The 16,023-nt window shown below is 32.9% G+C and overlaps 2 protein-coding genes across 3 annotated transcripts; both read left to right on the top strand.

The window, feature by feature from the left end:
• The first annotated feature begins 601 nt into the window (after positions 1-601).
• On the top strand, positions 602-5,824 carry LOC122606013 (vacuolar protein sorting-associated protein 32 homolog 2-like). Of its 2 annotated transcripts, none has more exons than XM_043778986.1 (8): positions 602-967; positions 1,040-1,149; positions 2,198-2,297; positions 3,091-3,176; positions 3,281-3,372; positions 3,966-4,077; positions 4,209-4,399; positions 5,502-5,824. In XM_043778986.1, the coding sequence occupies exons 2-7, from the start codon at positions 1,078-1,080 to the stop codon at positions 4,395-4,397; spliced, it is 651 nt and encodes a 216-aa protein (XP_043634921.1). In that variant the 5' UTR covers positions 602-967; positions 1,040-1,077; the 3' UTR covers positions 4,398-4,399; positions 5,502-5,824. The 2 variants fall into 2 exon arrangements, with proteins under 2 accessions (XP_043634921.1, XP_043634927.1); XM_043778992.1 differs by having other exon boundaries at positions 1,050-1,149.
• A 2,663-nt stretch (positions 5,825-8,487) lies between these two features.
• On the top strand, positions 8,488-13,411 carry LOC122584410 (RNA polymerase sigma factor sigC). The gene is made up of 7 exons (XM_043756591.1): positions 8,488-8,718; positions 9,171-9,319; positions 9,645-10,109; positions 10,785-11,015; positions 11,862-12,002; positions 12,115-12,300; positions 13,060-13,411. Exons 1-7 carry the CDS (start codon positions 8,610-8,612, stop codon positions 13,345-13,347), a joined length of 1,569 nt encoding a protein of 522 aa, XP_043612526.1. The 5' UTR covers positions 8,488-8,609; the 3' UTR covers positions 13,348-13,411.
• The last annotated feature ends 2,612 nt before the right edge of the window (positions 13,412-16,023 follow it).

The following is a 16,023-nucleotide window of genomic DNA, read 5'->3' on the forward strand; positions in this document are numbered from 1 at the left end:
ATTGGGTATGACTACCTAGGTATATATTCACGATAGTTTATTTTAACCTTATTTATTTACGAGGGTTAATTTAGTTTCAACCATGTACGATTTTATAAATAAAGATCCTTTAAAGTTAATATTAACTTTTTATAATCCTTATTTTATTTTTATTGTATTTGTTTGTATTTAAAAGCTTACTCTTAACTAAAGTTATAGTTATATCATTAAGTATAAACCGGTGATGCTTTCAACCACTAAACTTTTACTATATATGTTGCAGCATTCTATTGCTTTGCCTAGTAGCACGATGCTTGTATCAATCTTTTACGATAAAATTTTCACATTTTGAATGCAATTAGGTGGGCTTTTACCCACGACATTATCAATTGAGAATCACAAATTTAGATGACATATTTATTCATGATCGTACAACTTTATTTCTATACACACATCTACGAGTGAAGTCTATTGTGGTAATCCATATTCCGTAATCCACAAATCATATATATCTTTTTTGCACATTATCATTGTCGTTTTTTAAATGTAAACATTAAAAAAACCATATAAAAAAGAAATCAAATTCTTGGATTCACCGGATGACTCAAAAGCCCAAACCCAAACCCCGAACCGAACACAGATAAATTTCTAGGTGATATAATATAGAGACAGAGTGAAAGAGCGTGTGATGAATCTGTCGACATTGGATTGGAGGCAGTGTAACCAACCAGCCTAAGCAAACACAATTGTAAATTCGTACAAAGTCCTACTCCTCCCCCATTTGGGGTTTCATATTTCCCTACTTCCAAATCGTTAATAAATCAATCTAATCCCTTCCAATATTTATTATATATATATATATATATTTTTTTTTTCATTATTCAAACCCCCTTTCAATTTCACTTGCATTAATTATCGCAAACACTTATACATACGTAACAGGAGATCAAAACCCACTTGTTAATTTTAACCAATCATCATACATCAGGTATTCTTTGTTACTTAATCTGAATCTATTAAATATTGTTAATTTGTTGATAATTGGTTTTGATCTGATCAGATCCTACAAGGGTTTTTAAGAATAAAAGACCAGTGACAATGTTTTCAAGAATGTTTGGAAAGCCAAAGCAAGAAACTAATGCTGTTGCTACCTTAGATAAATTAAATGAGGTACCTTTCTTTTATCAATTTTATTAAAGATTTATACTTTATCTGTTTGTTTTATGTTCTGATGATATTATTGTATGTTAATGTTTATGGGAACTGAAAGTTTAGTTTTTTATTTTATTTTTAATATCTATATTTATGTGGGAATTGATTTTCGGCTGGTTGGGATTGCGATTGCGAAACAGGGCATGAGGTTTCAAATAGTAGGTGTCCATGTTAAAACCGTGTTTCTGACTAAAAGAACCTATCCCGATACTACGTTTTGATACGTATTGCGAATGAGGTTGGTTGGTCTTTTTCAGAGCGCAGTCCCAAAATCATTAAAAAATGGTTTGAAGTAAAGGGTTTTTGGGGTTCCTTTGGCGTTTTAATTGGTTTGTTGTATCGGAATTGTGTATTTGGTTGTTAAGTTATTAGCGTATTCATAATTTGAAAGGTTTGTCTGAGCTTCAGAGAATTAGGATATATACGATTGGATATGTGAAACCTTGTGTTACAGCTTTAACTCAACTAGTTGATGAGATTGACACAATTCCTTTTCCAAATTGCTCGGATAAGGTATTCAGATAAATGGGGCTTTGCTCATATGTAGTTGGTAGCACCCATAGGAACATCTCTGCCTTGACCGCAAGGTCAAACCTTTGGGATTCTTTGTGTTGATATATGATTTATGAAACTGAATATGAACAATCTATGAAACTGAATAAGATATCGGTACCATAAGAATGAATAGTCACATTCATCAAGTAGGTACATTCCAAGTATTATCTGTCTGCATATACCTATACGGCTATGTAGGATTATCTAAATATTCTAGAGCACGTGTATATGCCTCTAGGAATTATATTTTACCTGATTATCTATCATGATCTTCTTTGTATTTATTTGTGTTATACTTGCTTTTCATTTCGAGCTATAAACATGAAGCTTTGTTGTGTACTCGGCTATGGAACCTTTATAATTGAGGTGTATGCTCATCCAGTTACGTTGGAGATCCCTTATCTGTTTTTTTGCCTGCAGTTAATAACTTATTATTAAATAATATTTGCAGACACTTGAAATGCTAGAGAAGAAAGAAAAAGTACTTCTTAAGAAAGCTTCTGCTGAGGTTGAGAAGGCAAAGGAGTTCACTAGAGCTAAAAATAAAAGGGGTATGAATCGATATTTACTAATATTATAATATACTAGCTGTAGTATTAATATTTGATTTGTATTCTCTTTAACATTTGGCATTTGCTAATATATGTGCTTTTAATCCATAAGTAAGTTTAGAAACTTGATTTCTCGTTTTCTGAAAGTGTAAATAAACTTAGTTGTCTATCTGCAAAGTTATATTTGCTATGCATGTTGGCCCTTGAGCTCTATATTATTTTAGTGGGTTGAAGGTATAATTTAATGGTTATACTTAATCAACAGTCTGCAACCAGCATTTACTAAACATTGAAAGGAATGTAATTCCATCTTATTGTATGAGAGCGCCTACACAGATCTATAAAGCTATAAAAAGTTGGTACTCAGTTTCACGAGATGCTTTAAGTTGATGCAAGTTACAGTATATGCATACATATTTGTGTGCACGAGAATAATTTTGATGGTATCTTTTATAGATGTTTATAATCTTGGTCAGATTTAGGAGTTTTAAGATCTATACCACGGTTTTATAATACCCTATATTAAACGGGTCTAGCTGATACCTTTGCTTGTTGGCACTCTTCTTTCTGAAGAAGTGCTGCACCCTTCTACTACAGAGAGAATATTAGTCTATGTACACATGCTTACATACATTCCATGTATAATTTAATGTCATATGAATATATGATTACATGTGTCAGGGTAATCTTGTCGATATTACAGCGGGGTTTCATTTCTCCATATGCTTGTAATCTTCTGGAGCTTTTTTGTAAAGTAAATCAGGATTAATTGTGTTGTTTCTTGTCCTCTCAGCGGCAATCCAGTGTTTAAAGCGAAAAAGACTCTATGAAGAACAAGTACAACAGCTTGGTAACTTTCAATTGCGTATTCATGATCAGGTGCCTTTAGAATTTTGTAATTCAAACCACTTGCAAACACTGTTTATGCTGTATTCGTACAAAGAGGGGGATTTATAATTAATCAATGTGTGTCTGGAAACCAGATGATAATGCTTGAAGGAGCAAAAGCTACCACAGAGACCGTGGATGCCTTGAGAACCGGAGCTCAAGCAATGAAGGCAATGCAAAAGGCTGTGTAAGTTTTAATGATTCTTAATGCTACATTTTCTATCCAATAAAAAAGGTGGAAGAAGGGCCTGGTTGGGTAACTGGTCGAAACAGATTCAGGTCAAAAATGCTTTTTTGGTCCGATCAGAATGTTAAGTTCGTCCAAACTCATTATATGAAAATTAACTTTTTTTTTATAAATAGTTAACTTGCCAGACTATATAGGTTGCAAAAGGTATATTATTTTAACGATGATTTGATTCTTGAATACAATATATTTTGAAGGTTTTATGCATTAAAAGTACACTTCTGGGCTCTGGCTGCTTTGACTTTCCTTTTTAACTTACTTTTGGTTTACCTTCAAATGATGGCATATAACCGAGTTGCAAGTGATACAGCCAAAATTGTCAGTTTTGCTCTACAATACAAAATGCATGTGTTACAAATTTTGAAAAATAACTAAGCCTAAACCTCATCGGGGTAACTGATTCTGTAAACTGAAACTAAAACTTACAATGCCTGATGGTTTTACGAACCATATATTCCATATTCATTTGTAATCGTCTAATCGATAAGATATATTCATCTGACTTATGGTTTTAATAATATTTTGAGATACAGGAATATTGATGATGTTGACAAGACAATGGATGAGATAAATGAGCAAACTGAGAACATGAAACAAATTCAGGAAGCACTGTCAACACCTATCGGTCCAATTGATTTTGATGAGGTACAGACGACAAGGAGATATTGTTTGACTTCTAATCTGATGAACTACTCACTTAAGTTTGATATCAAAAGTCACAAAGAGGTATTACTTTATTTGGTTTTTTGAAAATGGAATTTGTTGTAAATATGCAGGATGAATTGGAGGCTGAACTCGAAGAGTTAGAAGGAGCTGAGTTGGAGGAGCAGCTTCTACAGCCTGCGACTACTGCACCTGCAGCTCCAGTTCAGGTGCCTGGAAGAATACCAATGCGTCCAGCTTCACACCAGAACACACCCGAGGAAGATGAACTTGCTGCACTGCAGGCAGAAATGGCACTTTAAAGGTCAGCTCCATGTTCGAGATATTTTGCATTGCATGCATATATCTGTTTTGTTGATAATAAAAACCCCTAGCCACAGTTTGGATGTGTGCTTTTTTGATAGTGACTTTGGATGTTGACTAATCAGAATAAGATAATCAGTTTGTAATACAACGGGTGTTACAAGATAGTGTTTTGATGTGCTCCCGGTGTTTGAAGCTGTAAGAAATTGATAATGAGGTTTTGTTGAGTTTGTGGCAAGTTTGATAAACTAGGAATCTATAGATAAAATGTCAAAAATGACATTAATGTGGAAGACCGGGTTTTCTATGAAATGGGTAGGTTAAAAGAGAGGGTAATTTGGTAAATGGAGTTTAACCTTCAGATAATCAGTTTTGCCACAATTAATGTTAACTGATTATCCGAACCTTATTATTTAAAAGTTAAAACCTTGGATGACCGGTGGCAGAATCTTTTTGTCAAAACCAAGGAAAACTGATTATTGACTTATTGCCAGAAAGGTCATTTCACTCGTCAACAACTATGCTGCTCTGTATGTGCTTTTACCCAACACCCATTAGCAGATGATCTTTCAAAGTAATCAACTTCTTATCATTATTCTAAGGGCATCTCCAATGGAGGTTGAGCAAAAGCTTTTTTTGAGTAAAAAATGTCTTTTAAAAGCTTTTTATCATTGGAGTAAAAGACTTTTTTGAGGTAAAGGTTGAGGATTCTCAACCCTTTGAGCAAAAGTTTTTTTTGGTTTAAGAGAGAAAAAAAGCTTTATAAAAACCTTTTCATTGGAGTGTATAGCTTTTTTATAGGTTAAAAATAATGGATTGTGAAGGTGTCAATATAAAAAGCTATTGAAAGGTTTTTCCCATTGTGGATGCTCTAATTTCAAGTTAAGATTACAAGATCTTTTTGTTAGTGACAGCTGGAGACCAGTCAGCATACAAAAATGTAGTTTCATGTTTTCTTTGTCGGCAAATATAGCCAAGGATAAAATATGTATTGCATCTTGTGTTACACCCTGAGAAATTGAGAATCAATATAAGCATGCTACTTAACATTATATTATATGTTATTTATTGCCAGCTGACAGTAGCAAGTTTTACTTGTGCAGTTTCAACTCCCAGTTGGAAGAAATTTGTAAAGATCGGACACGTTCAGACAATGGTGGTGCGTGTGCATGTCAATTCATCCACATCAATGCATATTGTTTTTGTGATAAAATTATCGACTCTTTTCTTAGGAGCAGAAATGTATATCGTTTCTGTTTTTCATGTGTTGGTGTGCCATTGTGGAAAATACCGGATACAATGTTAATGTTGGTTATTTCAGAGATTTTTTTTTTTAATTAAATCAGTCTCGGAATGTTTGGTACTATCATGATTTAAGTTGTAATACAAACAACTGTTTAGTAAATTGTTTTAAGAGTTGCAAAAAGGTCTCACAATGGGTATGTATTTTATGTAAGCTGGTTTCGTGTTGTATTTAACTTTTTAAAGTGTGTGAAATTTGGTTGTAAATTATTTAAGATGTAAGCTAACGATGAGTTGCATTATGATACGAAATGTGCCAAGACTTGTACAACTTAAACTAGCTAACGAGTAACAACTTGTCAACTTGATGACTATTATGAAGTAACACCTTGATCCGTACATAAAGAAATGTTGCTCAAGACCATAAAAGCCTTGATACGAGTGACGGAAATTTATAACTTATATTATAATTCTTCATATTCTTGTTGAAAATTTAGATGTGATTGGACTCTTGTTTTTAAAAGTCCATAATAAGATATGTTTTATACCTAAATCAACACTAATAAAATATTGTATGTTACCCCATCACATATTACTTGAATGGCTATTTTTACCACATGATAAATTTGAAAAGCAAAAACACATTTGAAGAAGCAACAAGCAATTCTTTCACATCGCATCAAGTAGCCTGTTCCGTTAGTTATAAGCAAAAAAGTAAAAACTATAAATGTCATCGCATCGTGTAAGTGAAGCTAACCCATATAACAATTTTCAACTCACACTTTCATCCGGTCTCACTAGAGTAGTTGTAAATTTACAACAACTTTTAGCCATTCATATACTTTACAATGTAAATGTGTAAAACATGCATTATTTTAGACGACTAAAAGTTAGTTGTGAATTTATTACTATCCATTTCATTATGTCACATCAATTTTATATTTTCAGTCCATATTCCCTAAATTTGTTAGCATCACTAACCCATATTACATATCAGCCCACACTACATTATTCATATTTATTGAAAGGGGTTGGCCTTTTGTTTTCTAGCCCTTTTTTTTAAAGGTTAATTTCACTTCAAACTTCGTGTCGCGATTTGATAATGAGAAGTCTAGTTGTCTTAATCGAGTTTGCGCTAGAGAGCTCCCTCGAAATGGACATGCCTATTTCAAATATCCGATGGGGAAAAAACCCCTACTAACCAACCTGAAAACACGACGACTAATAGGGGTAGACTCTGCCCCCTCAGACTTGAACCTGGGTATACCCAAGCCAAACCTCAAAACCTCTTGAATGAAGGATGTCCTTTTAGCCACTGAGCTAATGCTCAAAGTCATTTATTAATTGTTCAATCGTCATAAGTTATCTATTCTGAATACAATCTCATGAAACTTCAACCCATGCCCAATTTATGTTAAAAGTTGCAGTGTACCCGTATGTAGGGATGACAATGGGCCGGGTATGGTCCGGGTTTAAGCAATCCCGAATTCGGACCCGTTTATAAATACCCATCCCAGAACCGGACCAGGACCCGACGGGTCCCCATTTACTTATTAACCGTCGGGTAACGGGTTTCCCCATGGGTAATCGGGATTCATTAATTTTTCATTTCTTACTTATTTTTTCATTTTAATTTTTATGGATAGACTACAGAGGATATGTTCTGTTAAGCCATTTGAGTTAGTAAGTAACGGTATAAATTCGTTTGACAGTATCAATAATACATACAGATTCTATAATTTTTAATGGACTTGCTAGTATATATCGATCAGATCATACATATAATTTCTAATGCATATCTTCCACACAACTACACAAATACAATATACATAATTTTATATTTTAATATATACTATGTGGATATGTCAATTGCTAGCTCTAAACATCGAAACAAATACAAATTACCATAAATTGGTATCACAGTTGACTACAGCACAATATATCTCATCATTTTTTGATGTATCTATCAAACTATGGTTACATAACTATAACTCTTTTATAAAAGTTATAAAACTAAAAGAACCTTAAGAATCTGAAACTAAGTATATTATGTAATGTATTGTAATATAAACGGGGCGGGTATACGGGTTCGGGGCAGGTTTCGGGTATACGGGTCGGGTATGCGAGTTTTATTTTAAAACCATACCCGGACTCGAACTCGTTTAAAAAAATAAAATCATCTCCATACCTGGACCTAGACCCGTTTACCCGGCCCCGAACCCGCCCCAAAAATATCGGGTTTCGGTTTTCCCCATCGGGTCCGGGTTTGTTTGCCATCCCTATCCGTATGTGTTGGTGTAAACCCACATCTAATGCTAACACCTTGAGTAAAACAACAAAAAATATATATTTTTTTTATAAACTATGCTTAAGGCCTTTGCTTATAGACCGTCCCACCGTGTGTCCCACCATGCTAAGACGCAAAACGTTATAGTCAGTGAGCGTTTAAACTCATGCGTCATTTTCTACAGTCCTCCCCAAGACTCTCGCAGACGCGCAAGAGGTGGGACCAAATGCAAGAGAGAGAGAGAGAAAAAGGAAGAGAGAGAATGTAAAGAGATGGGATCAAGTTTGGAAGAAGTTTGTCTTATAAACAAAGAAGTCTTGAGTGGTATGACGCTGACGTGATAAGAAGCGCTGACAACAAACAAATATAAGGAAAGCCCTAAACCCGCCTTCAAAGCTACTTGTCTTTACTCAATAGTAACAGTAAACAAATGATTAAAAGAAAAGGGAAGACAGAAAGAAAATAAATAGACACAATGTACTACACATGGTCCACAAAGTACAATATGATACAAGATATTTTAGCAAAATGAAAATCTTTTTTTAATTTAACGCATGAGATTGAGATGAGATGGGGGAATTAAGCAGTGGCCAAGAGCAGCTAGCTGCTGTGCTGGTGACACCATTCAACTCAATTTTATCATCTAAAAACATCTCCACTTTTCTTCAAAATCTGATCACAAATGGGTTTGGGTTTTAGACTTAACTTGAAATGGGGTCTCTCTCTTCAACCTCATCTCTCTTCTTCTTCTTCATCACCTTCATCTTTACCTTCAACTACATATTCTTCATGTAAGTATCTATATCTATCACCTCAATCTTTGTTTCTTGGATCAAGAATTTGAATTTATTACAGTTTGTAAACAGAGGAGAGGGAGGTTTAGTTGTTCAGTGAGTAACTTTTTGTTTATAAGTTTGTTAAAAATTGGAACTTTTTGTTTTTTGAGGATACTTTGTTTGAATCATTTGTGTCAGGAATAATTTATGGGTTATCTTTTATTCCATGATTAATGATTTACTCTGCAACGTTTGAGGGCTAATGTGATTGATTAAATAATAACTTGGTGTGTAGTGTTTGGCCTTTCAGTATTCTAGATAACCCTTCAACCATGATGTTTAATTGTTTATAGTTATGATATCTTTGAAATGGGCCAATTTGATAATTAGATCACATGGTGCCCTGTTTCTTGCTTATTTGCCTTTTTTATCTAAGACATGGTTTAAGTTATACCTTTGTGTGACAGTTAAAAGCAAGGTTATCAATTATGATATGGCAAGGGTAGCACTCCCAATGGAAAATGAAACTTCATACAATGATGGTGTTAGTGGAAACATATGTTCATCTACTTCCCGAATCTTGGACATTGATTACTCGGATATCCGCAATATTGAGGTTTTAATTTCATATTGTACAACATTGGTTCCAAGGAAAATTGGCATATGATTAGTTTGTGGTCAAACCTATTACTTGTGAAAATTTTAAGGAGATACTTTTTTGCAATATTTAGTGACACCATTTTATCTATATTTGGCAAAGGTGAAGTTTAGTGTGATTATCAAAGAACTTGTCTAGTTATCAATAATTTGGGTGTGTTTGGGTTCTTTGGGAAGTTAGCAAGTTTGACCTCATATGTGAAAATACTTATAGTTATGCACTTAGACTTGTTTTTTTTTTTTTTTTTTTTTTCAATGCTTACTTTATGTTTTTGATCTTTCAGCGGAGAGTCTGCAATTTGTTACGAGATGATACATTAACATTCCTTACAAGCTTACAAGCAAATAGGATTTCACAATACCGGTTACTATTGGAAAATCTTGTTGTTTTGGAGGATACATTTGCAGATTCGGATGTGTTAACACTAGAAAAAGACATATTGGTTCAACTAGAAAAGCTTGGAGCTTTAAAGTCTTCTTCCTTCGAAACATCCAAGTATCCTTATTCAGTTAAATCTATAGATAAAGAATCAATCAAACCTATAGTGCCTTCTACAAGAAAGGTTAAAAGAAGATCACAAAGAGATAGAATATCAAATAAAGTGAACGGTGTTTGTACAGTGGAATTTCACTCACATAACCAAAAAAATTTACGACGTGTAAACAGTTCATCAAGAAGATCATCAAATTCTAAAGGTGCAAGACTTAAGATTACCAGGAATGAGGCTGAGCTATCACGAGGAGTTAAGGTGCCAACTTCCATCTAATCTTCCTTAACAGATAGTTGAACTTAAGGTGGCTGTTTTGACCCAGTTACTTTATGAGCGGGTCTATTAGGTTTATATCTATTTCTTGTACGGGTTATTCATTGGTTTAGCTAAAAAGAAACCAGGTTATATGGGTTAAACGGATTAAGAGTTGGCTAAAGTGTATTTTTGATGCATTCACCAAGTAAATTGCTTTGTTTGTAATTGTCGTCATTGTTTTTGTAATCATATATCGCGTGTTGATAATTTATATTCTGTTACAACCAGAAACCTTTATGACTTGTTACCCAACCTGCCCATTTTGTTCTATTGGAAAATTTTCCCTACGGTCCCTGAAATGACAGGAGAATCCATTTTTGACTTTTCAAAATGCCAATCCATTTCTTTATCGACAAATTGCATGTAAATGTAACAAACTTTCATATCAATATAGTCCCTATGCTATAACCTTATAATAACATTATCAGGTAACCGGATCCCTAATTTGGTTGTAAAGTTTACTCTTATAACATATAAATTTGAGCATTGATCTTGACCATACGTTCCCTATATTAGAAATTCCTTCTACGTGCAATTTGGGTTTACTTTTCTCCCACACATTTCTAATTACTAGGTCCTTTATCTATAACATTTTTCATTTACTTCACTGTTATGCAGATGATTGCTAATTTGGAGAAAATTAGGACGATGCTAGAAGAAGAAACGGGGACTGTTATTAATTTTAGTAGTTGGGCATCAGCAGCTGGAGTTGACAAGAAAGTGTTACTTGAAAACTTGCAATTTGGTTGGTGTTGCAGGGATGAGCTATTGAAAAGTACACGATCATTGGTTATATACCTTGCAAAGAATTACAACTTTCAAGGAATAGCCTTCAAAGATTTAATCCAGGTTTGCTTTAACCACACGTGTAAATATCACCTTTTCATTTGCTTATATAGAGAAACAAACTTATTGTACAATGAATCTCTAACTAGAGGTTGTGAAATGGGCAAGTCAGGTGGGTTGGGTAAACATTAAATCCGCTTAATTTGAAAGTTGGAATTTTTTGGTTCAGGTTGGATTAGGCTGTTGTAAAAAGATTTTTTAGTTTAAGTTGTGTAATGCTTAATTAGTTAGTGTGCCAAATATAATTACATAATTTATATTACTCAAAGAATTATTTTTTATCTGTATTTATACGATAATTTACGATGTTCTATGTATTAAAAGAACACTGACGGTACCTTTAAACTCGTTCACTTTTTAGCTATATTATATTCCCATTTCACCTATAACTCTATAAGAATGAAACATAATCTGAATCAACCAATTCATAAGTGATCAATAATTGCCGCCTCTAGTCAAAGTGTGAACATGAAGATCTTATGAGAATATCTGAATATTGAATCATTCAGTCAACATAGAAGCACACTAGATACATTTTTGTTATCTTGTACATAAGAGGGACACACAAATTCTTTTGAGACTAGAGTGATGTATTTCTGAATAATTTCCTAGGTATACATTGGGTTTTTAAAAAAGGACACTGCCTTTTTGGCAGCCTGGCAGGTGGTGTCATGATATTGAAATATGATACCTAAGATAAAAAGGAGAGACGAAATTCCTGAATTTCATGTAAAACAATTTGATAAACAAAACAAGGAAAAAAAAAATTGTACAATTTTCTAAGTTTGGGAACGTAGTGATTTTTGTGTGATTTTAAGCACACTATGAAACTCCCTTACAAATTTGCAGGCAGGTAATGTTGGTGTTCTTCAAGGTGCAGAACGGTTTGACCGCACAAGAGGTTACAAATTCTCAACTTATGTACAGTATTGGATAAAGAAATCATTGTTAATGTTGCTATCCCGCCATGCTAGAGAGATACGAATTCCTGTATGTTTTTACTTTTTACCCGAGGGATTTCTTTTAGTCATTTTTTTACATTATTATTGAGTTCGAACGTGTAAACTCACTTCGGTTATTTTTTCCCTTTTTATTTTTGTAGTTCACGTTGAGCAAGGCTATAAGCAAGATACAGAAAGCTAAAAAAGCTCTATATAAAGGTGATGGAAGATGCCCAGATGATCTTGAGATTGCAAACTTCACTGGTCTTTCTGTAGCTAAAATTGAATCAGCTAGCAAATGCCTTAGAGTTGTCGGTTCCATCAATCAAACAAATGCAAAGTATTGGGTACGTCTCCTAACTTCATAGTTCATAGGATAAAAGAAAACTTGAATAATAAGCTTCAAGATTTTAGAACTAAACAAACTTGTTTAGAACGGGAAAGTTAGAACGATCTTGAACGTTTTAATATCATCACAAACTTACGAATTAAGTTGAATGTTATTTTATAGAACCAGATAGAGGTAAGTAGTGGACTAACATTCTTACACTTGATCATAAGCGGATGTAGTAAGTGATGTTTTTAGTATATAAGAGCGATTAAATCTTGCCTAGTCTATTCATAAGACATAATCATGCATTTGTGCTTAAATCCTGCAGCAACTAATAAGCTTATAAATGTAGGTTGCTGATTGAACTGCACTATGTTAGTGTGGCAAATTTGCCATGCTGGGTGGGTTGAGCAACTGGTCAAAACAGGTTTAGTCAAAATGTGTACCTCTTGGATCTGGTCAAAAAGTAATGTAATTATAAGCAAGTTCAGATTTACAGTGATAATTTTAATCTTATATTTGCATCTTAGGTACACTTTGGGTGACAATTGACCTGTTTCTACTTTAGCTGTTCTTTAAAAAATTTACCCATTTCCCTTACAAAGACAAGTACAAACCAACCCAATCCGTTAACCCATACATGAGGTGATATCACCACCTATAAACAGAGCAATTATCTGTAGAGTTTGAGAACCAACACGTTTTGACTTTTGAATGATATTTAATCTGGTTTAAAAGAACGCAAGGGTTTACTGTTTTTTGATCCATCATGTAGGAATGTACGCCTGATCCAACAATGATGTCTCCTGAAGAAGCTCTCATTAAGGAACAAATGATCAATGAAATGTACGACCGTATTGAAGAATTGGATGCAAGGGAGAGGAAAGTGTTAGTTTTAAGGTTTGGGCTCAAAGGGTACCAGCGAAAGACACTAGAGGAGATTGGTGGATTCTATGGTGTAAGCAAGGAATGGATTCGCAGAATAGAAAGGAAAGCATTAACAAAAATAAAAGTTGATGACGAAGAAACGTTACAATGTTTAAGACATTATTTGTACATATAAGTTTGTGAAGGAAACTCCAAAGTAACTGAACGTATTCTTTGTAAAGTTGCAACATTTGACTTAATATTCTTTTTAATCTTTGTCGCGAAAGGACTAAAAGGTCGAGAATGCTCCTTTTAGTCCACCCAATACGCAAGTTCAGTTTATCGGGCATTTTCGTCCTCTTAAGTCTTAACCGATAGGAACAAAAAAATCGGAAGATGTACTACTTTAAAGCTAAAATGTGTAGGTGCTTAATGCTGTGGGTTGATTTTCATTTTATCATCTGGAATGCAACAATAATAACAAAATAGCCTAATATTATTTGATACTAACATTAGGACTTAAATCTTAATTTGAGTTAAAATATCATAACTTCTTGGTATTCATCAACTTACTTCATTCAACTTTAAGCTTACCAAGTCACTACATTGTTGATGATTTGGTACCTAGGAATAGAGATAATAATATAATATATGGCATGTGATAATATAGAATTCAAGCTTTAAATGTAATGGCGGTTTCTTTGTGAGGACCCGTGAGCTCGGCCGCCGGCGTTTTTCGCCTTAATAGAATTAATATATACGTATTTTAGTTAAAAAGTTATCTATTTATTAAGTCGTCCTCTAAGAATTATTTTTAAAATTTTTTTTTATATATTTAATAAATTTAATAGTTCAATAAAATTTACCTTTTTAGTTTTTATAACCTATAATTCACTTAATTCATTCATAATTCTATGTTTTAGCCCACAATTCACAATCCACGTAACAAGGTTTTCTTCCTTTTTTGATTTTTAGGCTCTAACCAAAAATGAAATTTACCTTTTAAGTTTTAATAACTCACAGTTCACTTAGTCAATTAAATTTCTATGTTTTAGCCCACAATCCACGCCTTTTCTATTGGTAATTTAATTAGTCTTTGTAGGTTTTTGTTTGTTAGAAACCATATATTGGTAATTTGAATAAAAACTTAGATATTTAATGTTATTTTTGTTTGACCCAACCCAATTTAGTGTATTGCATGACTATAATATAATATCCAACACATAACGATGGCAAAAAAAAAAAATTTACCCCACCGTTAAAATCTTCCAGTTCCGCCACTGTTTAAATGGTTAGAAAAATCTTAGTAGATACTCTTTTGACCATAGCAGAAAAAAAAACATATCATATTACTTGCAAGAATATACTTTTATTCTATGATTTTAGGTGAACATACATTTAACCCAACCCAAGTAAAAAGCATGTACTCGTAACATTTATTAGGATTTACTACATTACTACCTGATATATCCAACACATAGTTCTACCAAAAGTTGTGGCCATATCCAAAACACACTTCACTACCTAACCACTTTTGAAATTTTTACCCACGTGTATTCGTACTTCCAATTGGCTGAAGTATAATGTAATGTAGTGTAATTCGTAAGTAACTCATTATAAAATTTCCCACCTACCTATTCTTTCACCTCTTGGACTTTTTAATCCAAAGTAACTTATGGGTTAATTTCTACTATTTTATAAACGTGAAGAACTATGGTATAATTCAAATGTGTGATTGTTTTTCTAAGGCCTCGTACTTTATCTAACAATAAAGATTGAAGTTAAAAGTTATATGTAATAACAACATTGTTTGAAAACCATTTTGCTCGATACGGAGTATTATTTTTCATGTTACAAAAATTATTAATTTAGAGTGAAAACATATAATCTTTACTTTTAGGCAAATGCCTTAGCCGTCTAGGCTCCGCCATCGAATTTAAAATTCGTCGAAAGTATATATCGAATGACATTTCTAATGAAAGAGCATGATATTTTTAAAACACACATATAATTTATATAATTTATCAATGTACGGTTTTTGAGATAAACAATTTGAATGAATTAGAAGAATAAAATGATTTATGAAGGAATAAGAAAAATAAGTGGTTGAGATTTGAGGAGAAAGAAAAAAAATGAGTGGTTGAAATTTCTTTTAAGGGTATTATGAATAAGTGATAGGGGTATTTTGGGGCTTTTACTTTAGTTAAAGTTAAAAAAATTGAAGGAACAAATGTTTTATAATATAATAGAGATATACAACAAAATTAACACTATTTAAATTGTTAAAAAAAATAAATGTTTATCATAAGAGTCACCATTAACAAAAAATAGTCGCCATTAACTTTGACTATAATTTAAAGTTGACATCACTCCGCTTATCTTGATAAAAAGGCAGTTAATTTAAAGTCAAGCACAAACATCTTAGTTTTCCACTTAGATCAAGACATATGGGTGTTTTATTTTATTTTATTTTTTTTTTGTAAAATAAGTGTGATCATGAAACCGAGGTATCAATCAGTGAGAGATAAAAAGTGATATATTGTATAATTTAGTACTACGCTGACATTATGATATAAAACCAAGATACTAGACAACACGAAATTCTGGGTTGAACATAGTTTAACATCAATTTTTGTTGAACTTTGAACTAATTGTGACGGGAGTAACTCGAGAACTTATATACAAGACTTAGAGGTGATATTAAAAAAAATTCTTAAAGGTGTCAAAATAATAAAATCTATGAACAATAAATATAAAAGAGGACAAAATGTTTAAACCTATCAGAAATTTTTAAAACTCCATGAAAAAAAAATTAAAAATATATGACAAAATCTAAATTTCAAAGGGTATATTGACTAATTTTACTCTCTAT

This window comes from Erigeron canadensis, chromosome 1 (assembly GCF_010389155.1).
Source record: "Erigeron canadensis isolate Cc75 chromosome 1, C_canadensis_v1, whole genome shotgun sequence".
In the NCBI taxonomy this organism is placed as follows: Eukaryota; Viridiplantae; Streptophyta; class Magnoliopsida; order Asterales; family Asteraceae; genus Erigeron; species Erigeron canadensis.

Coding starts and splice junctions, on each gene's coding strand:
- LOC122606013 (XM_043778986.1), top strand. CDS start 1,078: ATGTTTTCAAGAATGTTTGGAAAGCCAAAGCAAGAAACTAATGCTGTT. Junction 1,150..2,197: donor CCTTAGATAAATTAAATGAG/GTACCTTTCTTT, acceptor TAATATTTGCAG/ACACTTGAAATGCTAGAGAA. Junction 2,298..3,090: donor TAGAGCTAAAAATAAAAGGG/GTATGAATCGAT, acceptor TTGTCCTCTCAG/CGGCAATCCAGTGTTTAAAG.
- LOC122584410 (XM_043756591.1), top strand. CDS start 8,610: ATGGGTTTGGGTTTTAGACTTAACTTGAAATGGGGTCTCTCTCTTCAA. Junction 8,719..9,170: donor TTCAACTACATATTCTTCAT/GTAAGTATCTAT, acceptor TTTGTGTGACAG/TTAAAAGCAAGGTTATCAAT. Junction 12,003..12,114: donor CTAGAGAGATACGAATTCCT/GTATGTTTTTAC, acceptor TTATTTTTGTAG/TTCACGTTGAGCAAGGCTAT.